Source organism: Phalangium opilio, unplaced genomic scaffold (assembly GCF_054372755.1).
Source record: "Phalangium opilio isolate 3A_F unplaced genomic scaffold, DU_Popi_V2 ptg000011l_1, whole genome shotgun sequence".
In the NCBI taxonomy this organism is placed as follows: Eukaryota; Metazoa; Arthropoda; class Arachnida; order Opiliones; family Phalangiidae; genus Phalangium; species Phalangium opilio.
In genome coordinates this window covers 4,529,641-4,554,352 of record NW_028324147.1, presented here as the reverse complement: position 1 = coordinate 4,554,352, position 24,712 = coordinate 4,529,641, and the positions used below count along the sequence as shown (strand labels likewise).

General features: G+C 34.1%; 1 protein-coding gene across 1 annotated transcript in view; it reads left to right on the top strand.

Annotated features, from left to right (window-relative positions):
• The window catches only part of LOC149709972 (coiled-coil domain-containing protein AGAP005037), a 353,484-nt gene that overhangs the window by 154,214 nt on the left and 174,558 nt on the right, over nucleotides 1-24,712 (top strand). The window contains exon 5 of the mRNA XM_089858532.1: nucleotides 6,346-6,414. Within this exon, the coding sequence (XP_089714658.1) occupies nucleotides 6,346-6,414 (69 nt within the window). The remainder of the gene's footprint in view (nucleotides 1-6,345; nucleotides 6,415-24,712) is intronic.

The window sequence follows — 24,712 nt, the reverse complement described above, 5'->3', positions numbered from 1 at the left end:
ATCTCTCCATCATATTCCTACCATCATGAAGTTATTCATTTATCTCTTTAATCTATTTTGAGCTGCAATTTTTCCATTTTGCTCTTTTCCAAGATAGCGTATTTAAACCAAAATTTATCCATCTGTTACAAAGGATGTAACGAAATGGTGTTAAAAATTTCAATTCAATCGCGTGAAATTAACCGCAGTTATCGCGGTTTGAAATTGGACTCAATTTTATAATTTTGAGCTGCAATTTTTCGATTTTATTTTTTCCAAAGTGGCGTATTTAAACCAAAATTTACCCATCTGTTACAAAGGATGTAACGAACTGGTGTGCAAAATTTCAATTCAATCGCATGAAATTAACCGCAGTTATCTCAGTTTGAAGTTCAGACTCCATTTTTCAAAATGGCCGTGTAATAAAACCTTCATACGTATATAAAATGTCATTCCAATCTGTTAATTGTTATAAATGCTGCAGTTTTCGTGTCAAATATTCAGTTCAATATTCCGATAAAAGTTAAACGCGTTCTCTTTTAGTACAGAATGGAATGGGATGGGACGTGAGAGACGGTAGATGAAAAAACGGGGATGGGAATGAGGGGCTAGAAAGAACGAAATCTGCCACTCTCTCTCCTCTATCCTCTTTCTCCGGTCGAAATTTCATCCCCCGTCTAGCGTACCTCTCCCATAACTCTTTAGCCATAGCTACATCTCCATCCCTGGCTCCGTTGTCATGGCAACGCTCTCTCTCCGAAGCTGTTATAAGGGATGAAGTAGGAAGCCCTAGACCGGCGGAAAAGCTGTGAGCACGGCTTTTGTATTGGGCTATAGCGGTGTAGAGCTCTAGCTACACACTGTGTTTCTTCTGTTCTTCTAAAACAGAACGTCGAGAGACGACTCGCTTCCTGCAATCATTCCAACGATGTGAAAATGTGATTCAGTTTAGTTTTGTCGTTCCAATTTTTTAAAAACATCTCTGGGCTAAATGAGTTTAGTTGAACCTTGTTGTATGAAGAAGTTTCGCGAATCTTTATGCCATCTTTTTAATTTAATATTAAGTTAAGGTTAATTCAGTATTCTTTACTGGATTTCTGTTATTTATTTTTTAGTTTTCTGTTCGATTTTATCTTCGGTTTTCATTCTCTATGAAATGTATCGATAAAAATTGAATTTCTTGGTGCGTGGGCGAGAAACGAAATTGCTTTAGAAGAACTTGGTTTATTTCTTTTTAAAGTTTTTTAAAGCCATTTTTTGAGAGTTTTATCCAACGCGAGTGTGTTACTGGAGGATTGAACGTTACGTTAAATTTATAGTTTTTTTGTGCACAGTGTATCTGATTTTCCACGGAGACTTTATTGTTATTTAATTTTTATTGTGAAGTGTTAGGTTTAAATTAAATTAGAGAAACAATTTCTAAAAGGATTATAACATGATGTATAAACCAAGTAAGTTTGATTAGAATTATCTATATACATTTTGAATTTGATATTGGGCTTTATTGCGTTGATACGTCCACGTCAGTCAATATTTAATTGATAAATTAAGTTGAATTAATTAATTTATAATGGTTATCGTTGTAATATTTGGGTCCCCGACGCTTGAGATGTTTTAGAATTTAAAAATATTTATTTTTTAATTTTTCGAGAGACGGAAATTAAGAAAATTTTAAAACCAAATTATAGGATGGAATCTCTTCATTATTGTTTGAAAAACGCCTGATTTCACGGGTTTGTTGCTGACTGATACTATATTTGCAATAATATCTGACCCGGTCTGACCTACCAATTTTGTCTAGTATCTTATGAATAATTTAAAGCAATTTATTTCATAAACTCAAACGGTATCTAATACTAAGCCTAACTCACTCTATTCACGATTTGAATTAATTTTTGGAATCCTATTTTCGATTTTCTCGGATCTGAAATTGACATTTTAAGCCTTGGTTCGTTTTAAATCTCTTTGAATCACTCTTCTATATACATTTCAATTCTCTTTTTAATCCTTTAATGACGAATCCTTAATTTACACACTCTTCCATCTATAATTAATTTATTTCACAGACGGATAAAACCCTTTTGAATTAAACCATTTTAATTAATTTATTAAGGCAAATGAATCCGATTCAGGAAACTTTTAAAAGTTAATTTAAGATGTTAAGATAAATTGAAATTAATTACATAGGGTTCTGTATAAATCTTTCTCCTAGCATTGTTAATTGCCCCAATTAAAATAGCTCCGGAGAAACCTAATTAATACGCCAAATTTAACCTTTGACCTCTTTTCTCGTTGTCATTTTGAAAAGGGGGGGCGAGCGTACCGTCGTCATATTGCCATATTAATCCCGCAGCCTCTATATTTATATTGTTTAAAGGGATACTTAATAGTACAAAAAAATGACGTCACTTCCGGCACGATAGCAGAACTTGTTAATATTTCAATTTACATAGTTTAAAATCTAATTATTTCAAACTAAAAATAACGGAGGGGTACTTTTGATGTACTACTAACCCTATTACAAACAAGAGCTTGTCATGAAGTGACGTAGGTCATAGATTCGAGGTAAAGCGACGCCTGGTGGGGCGCTGTCAAAGGCTTAGTAATGCAGACTAAATAGGAACTAGATGGAAGTTTTGCAAAATTAACCACCGAGTGTAGGACTTCAATTCTCGTTTGTCGTTCTGCTATATAACTAGCTCGAGCTGTAAGTCTCTAGCATTACGAAGTATAGGTAGTGTCATACTTATAGAAGGAACATATCACTTATAAACTTATGCTAAGAACTAGTTTATTTCGCAAGTCAAGAATTAAGTTTTATTTCTCATTCAGTTGGGAGTCCAGAACCTCTGGGGAATTGGAACGAAGCTAACAAGCTAAACAAGGGTACTCAAGGATTATTTATTTAGTGAAACGCAGTCTCACAATTAGTATTCAAGGCTTGAAGGAGTGTTTTAGCTTCTTTGAACTATATGTTAGTTCTGTTCATTAGGGTATTAAACATTCAGTTCTCATATCTTAGGCGTTGTAAACATCAGCTTAGTTTAATTTATATACAGGGTGTTTCTGTATTCTGTAATTTAGAAATAAGAGTTAATAATAATTAGGTTACTATAATTCATTTCAGACTTGCTATTAGCTAACGATAACTTATGATAAGATTTTAATGTCATTGTTTCTTTTTTTTTTAAATTTTGTTAACCAAATTTTCTATAAATACTTTACAAGGAAAATGTTGTATAGCGCGCAATAATTAAAAACCAATTTAATTTTGACTCAATTGCAGTTCGCTTGCTCCCGATCCTAGTTATTAAGGATCAAAAATTCCCCCTCATTAGTTTCTTGGAACGATGCCAATTTATCCATAGTTATCCCATCTATACCTCCTTAGCAACTTGGAAAATTCAATTTAAAAATTTCCAATAACTGGAGTGAAAAGAACGAAATTACACCTAATTACAACCACATTTTATGACTGGTCTAGTCAAGTTTAATAGATATTGCGGCAAGATGGCGCTAGTTACTTTAAGAAAAAAGCCGTGGTAATGCCGTCTCGTGCTTCTTTATATCCATAATTTGGTTAACCTCTAACCTTTTATCGAAGATGTTACCTAGGACATAACATAATGACGCGTTTTCATGCACATGATTCATGCTTAAAGGAATTCCTCTTGTAAGAACTATATTTCGAGGTAGTGTTACTTATTCCTGGGGTAGTGATTGGGCAATATCACGTGACTGTAAGCGTGGATAGGTTCAACGGAAATACTGCTGCCAATTTCCAATGCACTGATAATGCTTTGTAGTTCACGACGCATGCCCAGTAAAGCTCCATTTGATGGAAGATAAGCTTGATGTAGACCCCGCCCCTAAATAACACATTGTACATCCCTTCAATATGTTGTGCTAGTGCAAACGGAATTAAGGTCGAGATCACATTTTCTGCACTCAAGGCGCTAAAGAACTACAAACAAAGGAGTCCTAGCTCTTTCACAAACTATTCTATTGGCGGTCGAAGCGAAGCCAGGTTTAAAAATCACCTCTCCAATGTATTAATGATTTAACTAAAATACAGGATAAAACTTATACGGTTCAGTTGATTAATTACCTCTCATATATCGGATAAAATCGAGCCCAACGGTCCTAAACCCTTGGCTATGGCTCATCTATAGATTCGAACCTTTTCCTCACCCTCCACTAAAGCTCTTCGATGTCTTTGTCTTTGAAATATTTTTGACATTTAGCCGCGACTGGCGTCGTGCCTTAACCTAAGGCCATTGTTGTTCCGCTCGCTATAAGCCCATCCTCTTTCTTAAGGCTACTTAGAACCTTCTAAGAGACCCAAGTATACTTATTATTAGACAAGTGTCACAACGTTGAAAGGAAAGGGTATTATTTGATTTTAAAATTTTCAAAGATTCTTTTTTGAAACTTTGGAATTTTTAAAAAGGGATAGTTGCTTATAAATGGCAATGAAGGGCGACTTAAAGTTGCGAAAAAGTGAAACCTTGAAATAGACATGTTGCGGTTAGGTTATTTTTGGTACTTTTCAAGCAGCCTTTTTAAAAGATGGCCGATGACATATTCTACCCCAAAAAAACATTAAGCCGGTTTATAGGATATATATATAAACTGTTATACTAAATATTAATGAAATAAGTTGAAACGGAATTATCATTATTTTGCAAGGAAGGCGTTTTTACATTTGTGGCCACCATTTTTCAAGATGGCTGCTCTTTCTTAGTTTGTGCCTACTACCTGCATAGTTTCAGCTTCCTAGGTAATGCCATGCGGGTTGGACTGGGCGTTGATTATCAGTCAGTCCAGTCGGGACTTTTACTTATTTAGGTATAGATGGAGTTGGCGAGTTTGTTATGCATAAACTACCTCAGTTTTTGGGCTGGCGCGTAATTCAGTGCCGCCATCTGTTAGTCAAATAGTGTGTTGCCCAGAATTTGGTATTTGGATGTACCCTAATACTTAGTGCCTCTGGTGGATTCTTATGTAACAACTGGGAATAATTTGTCAATGTTAGAGGCGATACAATATATATACATATATATATACACCACTCCAATAATAAGCCTTGGCCATATTTACTCGCAAATCTCTTTCTAACGGATACGAAATTGTGATAAAATGCCAAAAGCGCCGTATATTGATTTATACATTAAGCTATTCAATATTTTATCTTTCACATTTTTAGTAAATTTACTTTTTGCGTTACAAATGCATATACTTTTATCTGGAATATATACAGCTACTAGGAATCATTGTACCCCATATTAATTTCAATGCTGGTTTTGTGGGCTGGGCTTGAGAACTTAATATACATCACGCCCTTTTTTTATAATTATGACGTCTTTCTAACTTAGATTTCATTGGTCGGTAGCAACACGAGGTCAGGCACAAACGTACTTGCACCGAGATTTATTATACGCCTGGTAAAATTCGTCATACATAATGATTAGTCTATAGCTCTTCCTACAAAATCCGTCTAGATACGTTGAGAAAATGGAAATGGGTACTCAATGATTCCAATTAGTTTTATGTATTCCCGCTTTTATAAATATGGTTATGAAATATGCAGTGGTTTTTTCCCTAGTCAGAACCGATTTTTTTTATAGTTTTCTTTTTTATATTATTATTATACTTCTTTTAACGTATGCGCGAAGTGTATGTGTGCAATGCACTATGCGCTTGAATGTCTCTTTCAGGCTTCAGGGATGTGTATTTTTGAAATATGGATACCGACTACCATCCAATGAAAACGCAAATATGAAATAAGTCTTTCAGCTAGGGGAAATTTTAATAAAAACGTTTTTAGTCAAATATGTCTTGTGGTGCGATGAAATCGAGTGAGTGAACCTCGAGTGTGATAACTTCCATGAATTTATTTCGGGTTTTCTATGAATATTGAATTGTTATATAGGTTTAGTTTTAAGTTGCAGAGTTTGAAATATTATTCTTGATATGGCTAACTATCAGAGTAAGGTTTATTAATATGTTTTAAATATTCATAAGATATTGCAATAATTTCATGATATCTTCAGATTTGGGTTCACTTTGGGGCTTTTTTGGTTAAAGAGAGGGTGACACAGCGCTGCTCTAGCTTTTCATTAGTTGCAAACTAAATAAAGGCAAATGAAACAGCTGATACTGTTTAAATTCAATATTAATGTTCCTAATCTGTTTATATCTATTTAATTAGTTTAAATATCAATTAAGGAAATTAAGTTATAATTTAAATTATTTTATCTTATTATTTAAAATTGAGCAAAAACACATTGGGAAGGACACGATAAAATTCGATTAATATTAAAAATTAGTGCGGAATTTAATGGAGATTATATTTACAAATTACAGAAAGCGACTGGGGAACTGAGGAGAGCCAATCAACAAGCAGCAGCAGTGGAGGGGGAGGAGCTATTCGTGGTAAGATAGGCATATCATCCATCCAATCAGAAATTTTATATTTATTTGTTTTCATTTTCTTTTTCAAATTAGTTTTTGTAAAATATAATTTATTTTGTTCTGGTTGATTAATAACGACCTATATTTCCGATTAGAGAACAATTCCCATGATCCTCTTGGGATTAACTCCCCCTCTTCCCCCCGCAATTTTTCTTAATATAGTTTAAAATTATTCCCCTTTAAATCCATATTTGAGTTCGATCCATTACGCTAGGTTTACTCCGGTCTGTTCAGAGCTGCCCTCTTTCAATTGAACGCGTATTTAGCCTTTAATGCTATGTCTGCTCTAGAATTCCCCGTTATCAATAATCGATAAGCGTTATGATTTTATTCATTGCTTACATGAATATTCAAAGATAAAATTTGCAATTTTTTTACTATTTATTTTTGTACTTTAAACTCGTGAAAAGTAATATATAGTTGATGGTTATTATGAGGGTTGGCACAGTTACCTGCATTATCTGGAGTACCTGGAAAACTTGTCACAGGGCAGGAAAAACCTGGAAAAGTCAGGGAATTTCAAAATGGGCCAAAAAGATCAGGGAAAAGTCAGGGAATTTGGTTAATTTTTTTTTTTGGTTAAATATTCATAAAAATGTGATTTAAACAAAATTGTTTGCATATATCAATAAATCTTCTTATATTTAGAACAATAACAATAACAATTGGGCCTTAAAACGTCTGGGAAAACCTGGGAAAGTCAGGGAATTAGCATTTGAAATTTTTGGGGAAATTTGGAATAAAATCGGGGGAATTTGATAAAGATAAGTAATTAAGATGGTCAAGAAAAATGGGTAATTCGTCAGGCAATTTTGAAAAGAAAGGGTTGCATTATAAAGTCATTTTTCTTGCTTAACTTGTTCTATTACAATTCCATATGAATAATATTGTTTATTTCTGTTTACGAATTTATAACTGACACAAAAACTTTTTTCAATATTCCTGGAAAAACTGAATACTTTCTTGATGAAACCTAATTTAATGATTGTTTCTAGTGGCTCTCCCTATATTCTTGTATCCCGCTGTCCTGGCTTCTCTAATGTGATTTTAAGACTTTAGAAAAATTTTCTTTTTCATCTATTTCAAAGTCTGCTATATACGTTTGGATTTTCCTCGGCATGCTAGAAATCAATATTGAAACTTTAATCCAATAAAAATCCACCAACATCAGTAGGAGGATGGGTAGCGCACCCTCTCTCGTTGACCCCTTTAACTTACAATTATTGTCTTTGTTAGAACATAGGACTTGACTAAGCCTTAGTCACTAGAGATGAAAGAACTTTCGGGGCTTAAATTCTATTTTTAAGTTGAATCGAGGTCAAGCTTGAAAGTTTGGTGCATTTTGGGTCCTGGGAATATGCTTGGACCTGTAATTAAAAATTTAGTTACCTTAAAAGCTCTCACGTGTATAATGTCAAACCTATGGGTGACCCATACTTAGGGATCGTAGTATAGCCTTATATTTTTTTACTTTAAGAGTCATAATGTGATGAATACATTTTTTTAGATCTGGTGACGTAAATCTATCTATTTCTACGCTATATTTACTTTTAACTAGTATTAGATTTAATTTTAGAAGTAGGAATGGAGAGCAGAGTAATGTGGGCGCGCGTCATTGTCCCGGACCCCCTTCCACGGGACGGGGGGTATGAAAGAAGAGGCGGGTCATAGGGACAGAGGTAAAAGGGAATTACGTATTTTTCGCCGTCCCCATCAGCAACGTTATCAAAACGTAGTTTAAGTGAGCCAATAAGATAATTTTCGTTACGTTTTGGAGGGAGGGGCTCTATCTGGACTACGAGTCGGACTGAAGTAAATACTACCGTTCTCCATTCCTACTTCTAAAATTAAATCTATCCCTGCTTTTAACTAGTAATAATTAATGTGGGATTAAATTCATCAGTTTAAATATATTTTCTAAGTCAATTTAACCTTCGAATTTCATGGTCAGTTCGCACTTTCGTTTCCATTGATCAAGTTTTATTCTTTAAAACAAAACAATGAGGTCAATGACCGTCTTTCCATCAATATTTTCGCGTTTAAGCCCTAATAGGGGGCGTTGCGAAGTTAATCGATATATTGACCAGCCGGCTTTTATTTCCTCGCCGGTAAACGTCTGGCTCCATCTATTGAAGCAACACTGAACTAAAATTGCATTGTTAGAAATGTACAGGGTATAAAGAAGTAGTAAAACTTTGCTTTATTCATTCATTCTCAATTCTATATCAGTTTTTTCTGTACAAAGACTGGAGTATCAAGAGCAAAACGTACTCTACCCCTGTATAAACTCGGCCTTCCTTCGAAGGCTCTCTTTCAACTTCAAGAGAGTCTATATTAAGGACAATTTGTCACTCTGTAATAACAGGAATGCATACAGCTACTAGGAATAATTGTGGCCTATATCTCCCATCTTTATTTCTATGCTGGTTTTGTGGGCTGGGTTTGAGAACTTACTATCCGTTAAGCCTATTAATAATTCTGACGGCGTCTTTATAACTGTGATTTCATTGGTTGGTAGCAACGCGAGGTCCTAGGCACTAGCGCAGCGAGATGGATTATTCGCTTTGGTAAAATTCCTCATATATAATGATTAGTCTAGCTCCTCCCTCAATAAACGGCAAGATACGTTGAGTGAAAATGGCTGCTACGTAATGTTTCCTAGTAGCTGTATTTATTTCTAGTATTAATACGTATTGATGAAATAACGTTTTCTCGTCTCATTCTTCTCCTCTTGAAAGGAGCGTGTTTTTATAGGTGGTTTCTGCAGCCGTCAAGCAGCCACGTCCCCATTTTCCGAACACAATATCATATTTATTATATATGTTGGATAATAGCGTTCATTTTGCGCCGCTGCCAATGTAGCTTGTTGCCTTGGCAGTATTCGAGCGTTTGTTCGTTCGCCTTTCTCGCATACAGGCCTAACGAGAATTTTGCCCCACTTTTTCAAAATCGTTTAGCAGGCACGTTCACACTGATTTTGTGATTTGCTAGGTACATAAGTTTATTATGTTTAGGGATAAGTGTGGTAATTCGCTTTGGGTCACTGTATAGTTTTATGAGAACTTGTATTCTGTCTTCATAACCTACACAGTAAAGTTTCTGACTTTTTTACAAATAATAATATTGGGGATGTGGCTTTAGAGGGTCAGGAAAAATCTTAAAAATTCAGGGAAAAATCTTAGAAATTCAGGGAAAAATCTTAAATTCAGCTTCCTGGGTAAAGCGGTTTGGGCCGTAATGTCGAGGAACCAGTCAATCAAATTCGTAACTTGTTATAGCTAAAGAAACTGCATCTCAGACATATGCGAACTTAACTCTTCAATATACCGCCCCCTTAGGTATAGCGACGCTGCTTCACAGTACCTGTAAAATATTTTCCTACCTGTCTCTCTTTTTGACCGGTGTATCTCGATCGTCTCTTTTTACTTCCGAAAGAGGACTTCAACTGAGCGGAAATAGATCCAATTATAAGGCAGTTTCCTTACGTTATAAGAAAACCCAAACTGCATTTAAAATAAAATTAAGAATTTTTATCTTGAATTCTGATCATAATGTATGATGAAATTATGACCTAGGATGTAGACGAATGTCATGAGTTATTAGTTGTGATTATATTGAAGGACATGGGAAATTGTCCACCTATTACGGGTGGTCAAGGTGTGTTAAAAACCGGCATGAAATTCGTGGTCAAGGGAGTTAGTGCGGCTGAAAATTGTGACAAAATTAAATCGCGGATGGTTTATCCTACTGATAATGTTAATAACGGTGTTTATGTGCAAAGTGTCCGGTGTTATACTTCGACAGGTGCGTTTGTGTAATACGTGTTTTAGTCCGCTAATTTTGATAGGCTGCTTCTAAGGCTTTGTTTATGTTTATCAGCCGTGTTTATTTATATTTGTTTTATTTTAATGTTTACTAATTATTGCTCTTTTGTTTCTGTTTATTTCTAGGTGAGTAAATTTTATATCTCTGTTCACGGTTGTGTTGTACAATACTCTGACGTCATGGAAACGGTAGGAACCATTTTTGGTGTTTTTTTTCTTATAATTGAGTGTGAGATTTTAAAGATTTTAGTGTAATAGTGTTGAGTTATTCATAGGGATTTTTGAATCAATTCATGGTGTTATCGATTACGTATTTAAATTTATTTATTTATTTATTTATTTATTTAAAACTAAGTCTTAATGGGGTGAAAGTGAAACGGATAAATAATATTTGAATTAATTTACAATTATCATTATAGTTAATTCAATGAATTATCGATGCAGTAGTAGTGAATAGAACTATATCTTTCTTTCTGCTTTGCAATTCATTGTCTAAACTGACATTTAATAATTAAAACAATAGGGTTATTACATATTTTAAAATTAGGCATGACCCAGAATTATAATATCACATGGTTTACGAATAAAAACTTAAACCCTTCGAAGACTGCGCCAAACCCGGTGCACATAAATCGATATATCGATTAGAAACTTCTTAAATTTTCAAAAGCACACCAATTTAACCGAAATGGTTGGTAGTATAAAACACATAAATAACTAAAATCAAAGCCAAACTTTACACACATAATCGACATTTTTTATGGATAAGAAAACTCTAATCTAATCGTGGAAGAAATGAGCTTTTCAATAATCAATACCGATATTCAACGTTTCTATGTCGATATCGACCCACAATCCCTTGTGGGTAGCTTACGTTTTAAGCACCACCTAGTGTCATAATCGAATTTGACTTTAATTTAACGTTTTATCTCCTATTTAACCAATTTTTTCCAAAATAATTACCGATTCTTTTACAAATACTCAACTTAATTTTAATTTTAGATTAAATCTGAATTAAGATTTAAAGTAGATGGGGTTAAAATCGTTTCCATGTTAGTTTTGTCATAGCGGTGGGAGAATTAATCAATATTTCCAGAAACAAGTTCATTCTCTAAGATACCCCGCGTTGTATTTCATCTACTCATCTCATAATGAGTTTACATCGCGTAGAAACACGATCCTATATTAATTCAACGTAGAAATAAATATAGTCCGTAGCCTCTAGTGTATTGCACTCTATGGAAGATTGCGGTAATTGAACCATACTATGGTGTGACACGAACCGAAACTGAATAAGATGTATGAACGGTCATCACAAATAGACATTTTTTTCCTAGACCCCTTTATTCGACTTGAAATCCTTAATAAACAAAAAACTAAGACTTAGCTTATTCGCTTTATTCTTTATAAAGCGTTTCTTTCATTAAATGGGTACATTCGAACGAATCGAAAAAATCTTTTCTTAGAAAATAAAGAATGAGAATGGTCTAAAGAGGTTGACTAAATTACTTAAGAATTGCCGGTCACCGGAAATGGGTCATGGAACTAGAAGCTGCTGATTTTATCTGGGAATAAGAACAAAAGTTCTTGGGTTGTTATTTTTTTCTTACTGAGATGTCTTTATCGATTCCAACTCCAATTTGCTTCAATAACACAATAGCTTCAAGGACTCTAGACTACTGTCCAATTCTAGCCCTTTTCCACGCCCCCTTTCTCGTATTTTAGACTAAAAAATTGCTCAAGGGAACTTTATTGGCTAACGTTACGGTTTTGTTCTGGAAAGTTTAAAAAAGTTCTAAGTTTTAGATTTTTTTTTTATATCTTTTTCCTTTTTAATATTGGTTACCCCTACATGTTAGCATTTTCGTGAACACTGGTGTATTGCGGGTTAAACAGTTCTACAGGGGCTATGGGAAAATGCATTAGGTTTATACGCCTGTAAGGTATCTTCCCCTCAATACTTTAAAAATAACGTAGCTTTTAGATTTAATTTTAGTTTCGCTTCAAAGTTAAGTTTTAAAGTGAAAGTAGTTTTAATTTAATTTTAGTTTAAGTTAATTTATATTGATATTAATTGTTTACTTTAAAAAATAAGGTGTAGGTATAAATTTTTAAATCGACTTACAATGGAGTTGTTATTGAATATTTGTAATATCCGAGTTATTTACCTTAAGAAAGAATTCTTTTTCTTGATTCAAAAATACAGTTTTGCGCTAAGTTTTATTTTCTAAATCGAATTTTGATGGGAACAAATTATTCATAAATTATTAATAAAATATACATATATAAATTGATTAGAACTGAATTGAATTAACTCAAGAGTCGTGTAGAAGGAAACCTTTTGGTGTATAGATTTTATTTTAATTTCTTACGTTTCCTTGAAGTCTAATTTGTTCGCTATTCTTCATTATATTTGCTTCAAAAAAATAGTAATTTTGAGTCTGAATTGTTCTATAACGTTTTGACCGAAGAACCATTCAAGTTATATTCGATTGGAGTATATTGAAGTATTTTATGTATGACCCGATATACAACATTTTTAGGAACGTGTCAATATTTCTATATATATATATCCAAAATATATACCCAATTGTTCATTAAAATTGGTTTTTTATTTTAACTAACAATAAGTATAAGAGAAAACGGAAATCCTTCCTTAATTACTTAAACTTCTTAATCAGAGCCCTTGTGAAAGTTGCAAAGGTTAACTAAAATCCCACGATTTCTTAACAAAAAAAGAAAGAGGAGAAAAAACCAGCTGAGAAATATCCAAGAGATTCGAAACAAAAGCTATTGTAATTCGTCATTCATTCATTCATTCAATTCTTTCTCAGAAAAGGATTTCATCGAATGTGCGGTCAACTTTATCTTTCCTCCGTTAGATGAAGAATGTAAGGAAAAGTTTTTCTTCCTGTTTTTTTACGCTTCCTTATTGGTCGGAATGAAAGGTCAATCATCCCTGAACTCGAGAGCTAAGTTCTTTTCCAAATGCAAAGTGCAAAGGTTTAAGTTAACTTCACGCGTTTCAATTTGAGATATGTGCACGTCACGTGATGGATTGAAACGTCTTCTGTGCTTCTGTCATACCATGCACCTTTTTGAAACACCCTGCATCTATGTTTATTTAATCGGAGACTTTATGGGAGTTCTTGTTGAATGCCCTCTATCGTAAACAGTGACAAACTTATGGAACATATCTTATGAACTTATGTTATTATGGTATAAACACGTACGGATGGAGTATTTTGAGGGGACCTTCACTCCTCTTTAGACTATATTTCTAACCACTGAACTATTACCATTTAGTTTAATCAAAAATAATCAACGCAAAATCATTTTAATTTAATCAGGGATAGATTTAATTTTAGAAGTAGGAATGGAGAACAGAGTAATCTGGCCTCGCGTCAAAGCCCCGAACCCCCTTCCCCGGGACGGAGGGGTATGAAAAAAGAGTCGGGTCATAGCGACAGAGGGAAAGAGGAATTACGTATTTTTTGCCGTCATCAAAACGTAGTTTAAGTGAGCCAATAAGATAATTTAAGATTTTCGTTACGTGTTGGAGGGAGGGGCTCTATACTGGGCTAACCGTTCTCTATTCCTACTTCTAAAATTAAATCTATCCCTGATTTGATTAAATCAGTATGAACAATGAAACATCTCGAGAGTATCCTACCCCTCGAAATTTTATCCCTTAAACATAAACATAGATAAACGGAGATGGGGGAGTTTAACCCATGCAAATAACTGAATAAATTACTTGTATATTATATCCACTAACTTAGAGCCAATAGATTATAAGCCATGATAAAGGGACGCGTCATTGCCCTATTTTCTTACACCCTGCCTTTAACCGTATTGGTTCTATCTTGGAGAACGGAGAAATAATCGGATAAGGTTTGAGGGGAGGGGGGAGGGAACTGTAAGAGAAGCGTGACAAACAATTTCTCGAGCGATTCATAATATTAGGAAAGATTAAATATATATAGAGGTACTACATGTATTTTGGGCGAATTCCCCCTCGGTATGCCACGTACCCGGGCTGTGGTACGTTGAATCTATTCTCTCATTGATTAATACAATTTCGAACAATACAATAGCCAATTGCAAAAGGTTATCCTGTGAGGCCCCTTAATGCCCTAGCACTGTAGGGGTGTGCATGCAATACGAGTGGTTTTTGATTTGAAATAGGAAGTCTATATTCCATAATTACCAAATTCGATATATTGAAAAATAAAAATAGATTATTTTCCAAATATTTTTAAAAAATCCGCTTGTAATCGTTAAATGTTGATTAATCGATTAATACTTCATTTAGTTAATCGCCTCTTAATATCAAATAATCGATAGAAATTCGATTAATACTTCATTTAGTTAATCGCCTCTTAATATCAAATAATCGATAGAAATTCGATTAATACTTCATTTAGTTAATCGCCTCTTAATATCAAATAATCGATAGAAATTCGATTAATACTTCATTTAGTTAATCGCCTCTTAATATCAAATAATCGATAGAAATTCGATTAATACTTCATTTAGTTAATCGCCTCTTAATATCAAATAATCGATAGAAATTCTATTAATACTTCATTTAGTTAATCGCCTCATAATATCAAATAATCGATAGAAATTCGATTAATACTTCATTTAGTTAATCGCCTCATAATATCAAATAATCGATAGAAATTCGATTAATACTTCATCCAATTAATCGCCTCTTAATATCAAATAATCGATAGAAATTCGATTAATACTTCATCCAATTAATCCCCTCTTTATATCAAATAGTCGATAGAAATTCGATTTATTGATTCGAAAATCAGGTAAAAAACATTTGATTTATTTAAATTTTTATTAACCGAAAATTGAAATATATTTTTGTTTGAATCGTCAAAATTTAATACGATTCAAAAACCTAGTAAATTATTGAACTATTTTAAATTGATATTATTATTAGAAAATTTGTTTATATTTCCAAAAATATTTAATCATCTCTTAAAGCTATTAGTCGATTCAAAAAAAAGAGTTAATTTGTTTAATTGGATTTTTATATATTACTATCATTATGAGATGCCTTAATAAATAAATGATAAAATGAGATAAATAATGAATTAAATGAAAATAATATCCAGACTAAATTATTCCTTCAATTCAATATTTTTCCTATAATTTTTTTAAATCAACGTTCAAATGCACCCATGGTTTCGATTGTAAATTCGAAACTTGCAGATAATGTTATTATAATTCTCAAATATTCGCACATCCCTACTTCCAATATATAAGAGTCCTATAGAATACACACAAACACAGGGACACTGTAATCTCTAAGCTAATTACCCGCGAGCGTTACTGGGAAGGGGTGGTAGCAAGCAAGTAGCCTCTGGCAAAGGCCTTACGTTAGGGCCTTTGCGAAGAGTGATAAATTAAATAAATTTTCGAAATAATTAGTTCTCTTTAATTGATGAATAAATGAGCCGTTCAAATGTCCCCCCCCCCCCAAATACCTCTCTATCGGATGAATTAAATAAATTAACGCCTTTTATATTCGGCGTCGAAGCGAATCTGCGAGTGTGAATGGATTTTGGATTTCACAGTTACGCACCGAAGCCGAGGCTTAAATGCGAGTTGGAAGGAAGGTAAATAGTTCGGACGAATTGTAATTATCTCATCTTTGGTCGTGAGAGATTAAGAGAGAGTAGGAAATCGTTCTGTAAAATCCCATGGTGCATGGTACAAGACATCAAACCCATTCTGTGTCATTGGGGGAGAAAATGCTCTGTACTGTGTTTAGGTGAATTGAGAAAGCTGGACTGGACACTGTCCTATATATATATATTGTCGCCAACACTCGAGGGATTCTATAAAGATGTGTTCGCATTTAAGAAATACGTTTAGTTCTAAAGAGAATTGAGGTGAGACTAAAGGCCCCTTCAGACTGGAGGAAAATCCGTTTCGGTCGCGTCTTTACGTTCATTTCCCTGTTCAGACGCCAGAGCAGACGACTTAAACGAGTCTTGTATATGGTGTTTTATTTGGTTTTTTCAACCAAGACCTTTGAATCAAGACCAAGAAACCATAAACTTGACGTATATCGTCTGCTAAAACGTAGCCCACTCGATCACGCGTTAGTATGGCATGATCGAGTTAGCTATGGCTAAAGAAAAGGCGCTAACGAGGTGGTGTATAGCGCCATTTCGACACTGTCCGATGAAATTCTAAATTTTCAAACTAAACCCGCGAATCTTTTACGTACTTGTTGACGCGTCACGTCTCTAATTAAGCGAGCAAAGGGACTTCACTGACGTGAAGATAAGATTTTAGTCTATCGTCTGAATGGACCTTTACTCTTTTGTCCAGTCTTTTTCATTTCATTAAAGTTTCTATTCTTGGAATCGTGACTTTTGTCGGAAATGGAATTCTATTTCCGAGCTAGGACTTGAGGAAATAATTTTAAATTGTGTCGGTAAAGTGCGAACGTAACTAGTGAGTTCTACGCGTCTATTGCAGTACCAGGCACTTTCCTATACTCTGGGTAGAGCTAGTTTTAGAGGGAGCTCTTAGACTGGGGATGCTGCGAAAGATAAGGCCAATCCTCATGGAGAGAAAAGCTTCCCACTGGTTTCCTTGGCGACTCCGACCGATCCTTTTGGAACTTCTCCTTTTGAAATTCCCCGGACGAGGTATCCCTAGAGTTATCCTCGACGTGTTATGGCTAATCCAAGAGCGAAAGGGGGTGCCACTATACTCTCTAAAAGGGTAGGACACTTTTAAAATTACCCTTAAAATCCCAATAGAAAAATTGTTCGTTCTTATTCCGTCAAATTTACACTCGCCAAATTCATTTTCTTCTTAAGCCTAAATTTCAACATTTTTCAAATTGGGCCTAACTCTTGATTAAAAATTGTGTAAAATTCTAAAGAGTTTAAAAGGTCATGGGAGTCAGATTGATTATCAATTTTAAACTTCAATATTTAAGCCTAACTACAATAGAAATACTAAAATTTATTGAGCACCACTTGGTTATACTTCGAAGTTTGGCAACCAGAACAATAATAAGAACAAGAAAAAGCGCAGTTAGGCTTAGCAACCTTTACTTTTCAAACATATAAAATTGATTTAACATTAAGGTAAGATTGATTTTTACTTTTTCTTCATGCATCGAAAACCAAATTGAATGGGTGCGTGTCTAGCCAATTCATACTCCCTCTCTAAAACCGACGTAACCTTAGGCCTAAATTGTTAGTATCCATCCCCTCGATACACTATAAGACGGATAAGCAGCCGCTATAACGTAGATATTCCAGGACACCGCTCTTGCCGAAGAGAGAGAGAGAGAGGCTCAACAATGTAAATAAGATATTAGATTCGGAAGCTTTGCGGTTTACGGGTTGCGCAGTAGGAAACACCGTTACTTTTCATACTGAGTTTACTCTACTAGTATTGGTAGGTAGCTTTAAACACACTTAAGGTTGAATAAAGAGGATTGTATTGCATTCTCCGAGTGAAATAGCAAATCCAAATTTGGGATAAGGTATAAAGCATCTTACTTTAAGCCTTAGCTCTCTTCCCATACCGATTTCTGAACTTTATATCTTCCACAGTTATATATTTTTAAACTGTACAGCTATTGCCATAATTTAGCCTGACTTAAGATCTTTTATAGCTGAACGTTATTTTAAATTCCATGTTCCATGAAACTCTTTACGTTTATACTCCTCTGAAGTGTATAATATATCACCTTGAATTTTTCCCTATCTAGCCCTATACTTCAGAACGAAAGTTATACATGCTTTTAAAGATAGATGGCGTTGATCAATACTAATCTAACAACCGGACTTAAAAATACATGAATTCCACTTACGATACGGTACTCTGGTACCGCTTTATCAATAATTTTCTAGGATGTCTGTTAGCTTAAGAATAAGTACTTTGATCACGCATTATTTATAAAGGGTGGATTCTAGTAGAGGGGCGTCTCCTAGTGGTGGTTTTGACGTAAACAGAAAACATGATCTCTACCTGTAACCTCATTTGGTAGAAACCGTAGGGATAGTGCAGTAGATCATGCCTCTATTCCGTTCAGCCGTTTGAACTAGAAATATTTAATCGAAAGATGGCGCCAGAAGTCTTGTTAATTGTTTTCGGTTATTGCTGTCAGTTGGCTGAGTAGTACGTCATGCTCTCTTAAGTCTTACCACAGTATTGTCAGTCTCATTGGTGTGTTTCATCTTTCTCCCAATAGAGTCGCAGTGTCACGAATATTAGCTCCTCCCCATTAACCGAAAGCTCCTTACCAGTCCCTACCATATACCCATACTTACAGAAAGTATTATAGGGTTATGTCGTTACTAAAGAAAATTAGCGAAGCTTTATTTTTCAAATAAGAAAGCCTGTGCGCAGTTAAAAACTGAAAAGAACACTTTCATTGAATGATTTTCTTTTCTGCTAAGGAATCAAATCAATGATCGACAATGACTTTTTACTTTCCTCCCAAATTTTCTTTTCTTTCTGGCTTCATAGTTCTTCTAGACTTGCAATTTAAAGTTTGCCTCCCTCCTTTTTTGTCTCCCATCAGTTTAATATTACGCCATCGGAATAAGTAATCCAGAACTTCTCTTTCTCGATTTTTATCGCTAGACCCGTTGAAAAGAATAGTAGATATCGAAAATAGTTCTGTAAAAACAGAGAGCCGGATTTAAAATGAAAAACTTTCATGATTTTCAATTGACCTTTCCTGGTTTAATCGCGTCACAGAGAAACTGAAACGTGTCTTGTGTTAGAGCAATTATAAGATTTTTAGTTCGTAAGTAGTTGTACCCTACTAGATAGTGGTCTTACAAGATGGCGACCCATCACAAACAATTCTTTTCAAAATGTTGATCTTCAGGAATCCTTTAGATTAATTAGCAAAGAATCTACAGTCTTAGGAGTTGATAATTAACTAATAATGCAGTTTGGTAATACTTTTACTTAACCTAACCTAACCTAACCTTTGGAAAACATCCAAGCATGTAGACCGTGATTATTTGTTTAACCTAACCTTTGAACTTTCAAGCAAATCTTATTCTACCGAAATTCAATATTTAAAATCACTACATAAGTCGGCTTACGAAGGCGATTTAAAAGTCTGTCTTTTTATCCCCACCCATTAACTAACTTAATATTAATAAAAGAAAATTAGTTTCAAAATTCAAACTTGAGCCTCCGTCACTACATTAAACGTAATTAATTCTAATAAAGTACAAATTTTCATTTAAATCGGTGTAGTAGTTACTGAGAAAACACGTTCTTTAGGATTCACTAAGTTCTAATATCCACGGTATTGAAACTGAAGCTTCCATGACGCTATCAAGTAACTCTGACATTTTTACTTATTATCACGTTTAAAGTGTCAAGTTAAGAGTGGATTGATGGGGATTGACGTGGGGGTGACTTTAGTTCCCTTTTGTGTTTTAAATTTAATTTTCCAGAGCGAGCGGAACTCTTCGAATTGGATCAAATGCATTATGCAAATAGCTAAGGCAAAGGCTCCAGACTTTTCCAGGCCAGGGTAGAATGTTTTTTATTTAGATTCTTTTTGTGTCTCGCCTCAGTTAGCACCTTCTAATAAATTGAGATTGCTTCAGTTCTGAAAAACAATTTATTTTTTATTTTTTAGCAAATTCGAAGCTGCCCCCAACGATTATATTGTTTGTTGCGATAAGAATTTAAATTTGTATGACACGTTTTATTGTGTTTGTGTTTGTGTTTGTTTCTCTTTCCTTACTAAATTTTAATTGTAAATTAATTTTTGATTATGTTTTACATTATTTTAAGGGTGCCTGAAAGATCGAATATAAATTTTAATGTTAATTAAATTTGTTGTTCCGGAAGTAAATAGATAAACTTCCCAATATTCAGACTATAAAGTTCTTTAAATACTTTATTTCGTTTTGTGCTTTTCCCTATAAGTAGCTTTCTCCACTGCACAAGCGCACTTTTCGGTCAGCCTACTACCAGGGGCTATAGTAGTTGTTGTGTATTTGTTTTCGTAGTACACAAACCAAGTGTTCCTCAATCAATTAAAAGCTTAAAATAATAAAATAATTAATCCCATCTAGACCTACCAATTTAATATTTAAACTTAACTAAAACTTAGTTTGCAAATATTTAAATTTTCGTTTATGTTTAATTCTCTATTGGAATCTAGGCCAATTAAAATCAATTAAAAGCTTAAAATAATTAAATAAATCTTTAAAATTAAAGCTTAATCCCATCTAGGCATACCAATTTAATATTTAAACTTAATTAAAACCTAGTTCCAAAATAATTATGTTTAATTCCCTACTGGAATCTAGGCCAATTAAAATCAATTAAAAGCTTAAAATAATTGGATAAATCTTTAAAATTAAAACTGAATCCCATCTAGACCTACCAATTTAATATTTAAACTTAACTAAAACTCAGTTCCAAAATACTTATATTTTCGTTCATGTTTAATTCCCTATTGGAATCTAGGCCAATTAAAATCAATTAAAAGCTTAAAATAATTAAATAAATATCTAAAATTAAAAACTTAATCAGCTATTCATACCAATTTAATATTTAAACTTAACTAAAACTTAGTTCCAAAATATTTATATTTTCGTTTTTGTTTAATTCCCAATTGGAATCTTGGCCTATTATTTCTTCTCCAAAAGTAGACCAAGCTAAAGAGGGGACTTCGTAACTGTTCATTTAATGTAGCGCGAAATGTCATTTATATCTGTTGTTAACACCCTGGATGGTCCTACGCAGACTCTTTTTAACCAAAGATAAATTACTTTAATGAATAAGTATTTTTTTAAGGAAGCTCTCTCTGCCTTATTCCTTAGTAGCTTCAGGCTTAATTTTCCTTCGTCGAGTGGGAGTTTCCTTGTAGCAAGCAGTTTATAATTACTAGTCTTCCTTAGCTAGGGCTTCCTTCTATCTCATCGTTGTCCTCTTCTCTCTCTTTTGCAAGTTTTGATGTAGTGTTTTCGCAATTTACAAAGAAAAGATACAAAGAGGATGGGGGTGGGAGTAGGAACGCCTTGACTGGTTTCCACCCTTACCCTTAATTTTGTTGTTAACTAGAAAGCTTTCTATGAAATTTTCTCTTTTATATTTCAAACGGGATACTGAGAATGTGTGTGATGGTTACGAGAATTGTTTTTGGAAGTTGAAACCTGAACTTATTATTTAAAGAGAATTGGGAAATTTGGAAATTTTGGATATTTTGTTTTAGAAGCTGAAACTTAAATATTATTATTTAAATTTATTAATATTTGGAATTTGTTTTTGAGAAACTGAAACCTGAATATGTTAAAAAAGAATTGGGAAATTTGAAATTATTTGGAATTGTTTTGAGAAACTGAAACCTGAATATGTTAAAAAGAATTGGGAAATTTGAAATTATTTGGAATTTTTTTAGAAACTGAAACTTCAACATATTAAAAGGAATTAATGAGTTGGAAAATTTTCGGAATTCGTTTTTGTAAACTGAAACCTGAATTTATCAAGAATTGATAAATTTAGAATTTTTTTAAAATTTGTCTTAAGAAACTTTAACCTGAAATTATCAAAGAGAATTTCCAATGCAAACCAACTCCCCTCAACGGTTCACATCAATTAATAGTTTAAGTTAAACTTAGCGTTTTAAGCGGAATTTAATATATTTAACCTTTAAATTAGAAACCATATATTACTGTTAATAATTTAGTTTAATCTTTAATACTAGATTAACCAATTCCGGAAAGGCTTACACGTAAACCAACTGAATTAGCTACCAATAGAAACTGAATAATTTAGACAGAATACTTAAATACTAGCTCTTTTCAAAAGTAAATATTTAAATAAACGCTTGCACTGTTATTCAAATAAGATGTATTATCGTTTTTAAATAATTAAGTATGAAAACTAAGCTCAACCGTTTATTTAAATTAGCCTTAAATTATTTATTCGTACAATGCTCTGATCTGAATATTTACTAGTTGTCACTTCACGTTTGATTTTTATCAATTTAAAATTAGCTCGGTGTGTTCCCATCCAAATTTACATCGATACTTTGTAACACCTCGTTCGATTTAGATTTTGGTTGGTTTTACATAAATTAGCAAGCAGGTGACCTGATCCGGAATAGATTATGGACGACGACGTAGCAAGATCAAAAATTAAAAAAGGGCCAAACCTTTCTGTGAAACTTAAGCCTTTATAGGTGTTGAGCTACGAGAAAAGGTAGAATTTCCTTGGTATAGAAAACGAATTTTATACCGCAAAATCTTACGGAGTTCAGGGATCGGTTTCCATGGTAACCAACCAACCGTGATGTGGGATTGGAAGAAAACTTGATCGATTCGATCGTCATTTTGGGTGTTAAAAGGGGTTTGACAATGGAAAAGCTGTAGTATGATCCAGAGTCATTGTCGCTTGACACTACTAATAAACCTGTGTGGACCATTCACCCCTTCCTTTTCCCACTGTCAATTAATACTGACTTCGTACATGCCTTGACCTCTCGAGACCTATCTCACGCGCTAAAAAATATTTCAACTTAACTCTGTAGTGAACTTAAGCCTTGTATATCACGTGTTACGTAAATTGAATCACAACAGTCTTTAAGTGATACGTGGGGTGTTAATTTAAAAGTGCATTGAACGACAAAGGCTTACGTTGCGTCGATTGCAGTGCAAAGTGATATGAGTTACCAAATGAGGTTTTTAGGGTTATGACTTGAGTTTTATTTTATTTTTTTACCCCCTTTTAAATTCAAACCTCTATATCTGACTTTTCAAAAAATTTAATTTCCTCCTGCAATGAAAGTATTTTATAGGTGGTGTAAAGAATTTACGGTTTTTTGGGGATAGTTTAAATTAATTCTAATCTGAAAAGACACTTAAAGTAGCTTTATTTTTAATTGAATTTTCAAGTTTAAATGACCAATACTATATCTAAACGTCTAGCTGGTCACCTAAAAATGACGTTATTACTATTAAATTCGCCTAATTTAGGTCTATTTTACCCTAAACTATGCGTGTCTAGGACGTCTTCTAGGAAATGCGAGCGCTTCCATTTAAATGACGCGAAAGATGTCAGCGGATTTTGAGTTCCCGGATTGCAATTTTTAAGCACACGACGAGTTTTCCCGCCAATATTAGCATAGCGCGGGAACCAGCGCCGTGCTCGCGATATGAATAAAACATTGCGGGAACAAGGCATAACGCGGCATGGGGTGTCCGTACATACGTCCTTCACTACATAGCCTTGTTATAAGCAAACAACCTCTGTATGCCATATTGAAGAGCCTGGAAGTTCCACTATACCGGAAGAAGTCCCCCTATAACTCTTCTCCCGCCTAAATGACGTTTAAAGGTTGCAGTTGTCGTCGAGATTTTGGCGCCCAAAATTGGTCATTTGTAAGCGCGTGCAGTGCCAAGGATGTCTTTTCCCGCCTTATTTTAAGCCTCTTGCACGAACGATACATTTCCCGCCATTTTTGCCAGCCAGAACAAAGTTTGGGATGGGGAGGGTGGCTTGGTTTGTTCTTATATTCTGTCAAAGTATATTACATAAGTTTGAAATAAATTTTGGGGATCCTTATGTGTGCTTTTTAAAAGCTTGACTGCTGCGAATTTGACACTTTTCCGTGGGTTATAACCAACCTCTCTTTCTTTACATTGTCTTAAAGTTTTTTAACGTCTCCGGTCTCTTGTTCTAGACAGTAATAACATAAAAGTTTTGCAATTACAATCGGGAGCTAACAATATCAGTATCAGCATAAGTTTATAAGTGATATGTTCCATAAGTATGACACTGCCAAACTTCGTAATGCTTACTGCTCGAGCTAGTTCTAGCAGAACGACAAGCGAGAATTGAAGTCCTACACTTTGTGGTTAATTTTGCATGCAGGACTTCCATCTATGTCCTATTTACTCTGCATTACTAAGCCTTTGACAGCAGCGCCTCACCAGGCGTCTTCGCTTTACCTCGAATCTATGACCTATACCTCATTCACTTCACGACAAGCTCCAGTTTCTAAGTTACCAGTGACAAACTTATGGAATTAACATATGGTATCAAGATATATCTCGTAACCTTTTACCGCGCGTTATATTCTCAAAGAGAAACTCTGCTCGTGCAGGTATTAGGTGTTAGGTCAGATTCTCGCTTTAAATCTCAGAAATATTCGATTTTACGCCGTACAATCTTCCCATCCCAAGTCTAATCGAATCGTAAGTTGCCACGTAGCGACTTCCTTAGTCGGGAGAAGTTTTATTGGGTTATATTTTGAGCGCCCAATATTCTTAAAAAGTTAAGCGAGAAAGTCCAAAGAGAACGATTAGATTAGAGCGGAGCGACGATGGAATTTAAAACGCTAATGCGAGCTTGAAAATCTAATGGCATTTTTGATTTTTCCCCTCCTCCATCTTTACTTTCGC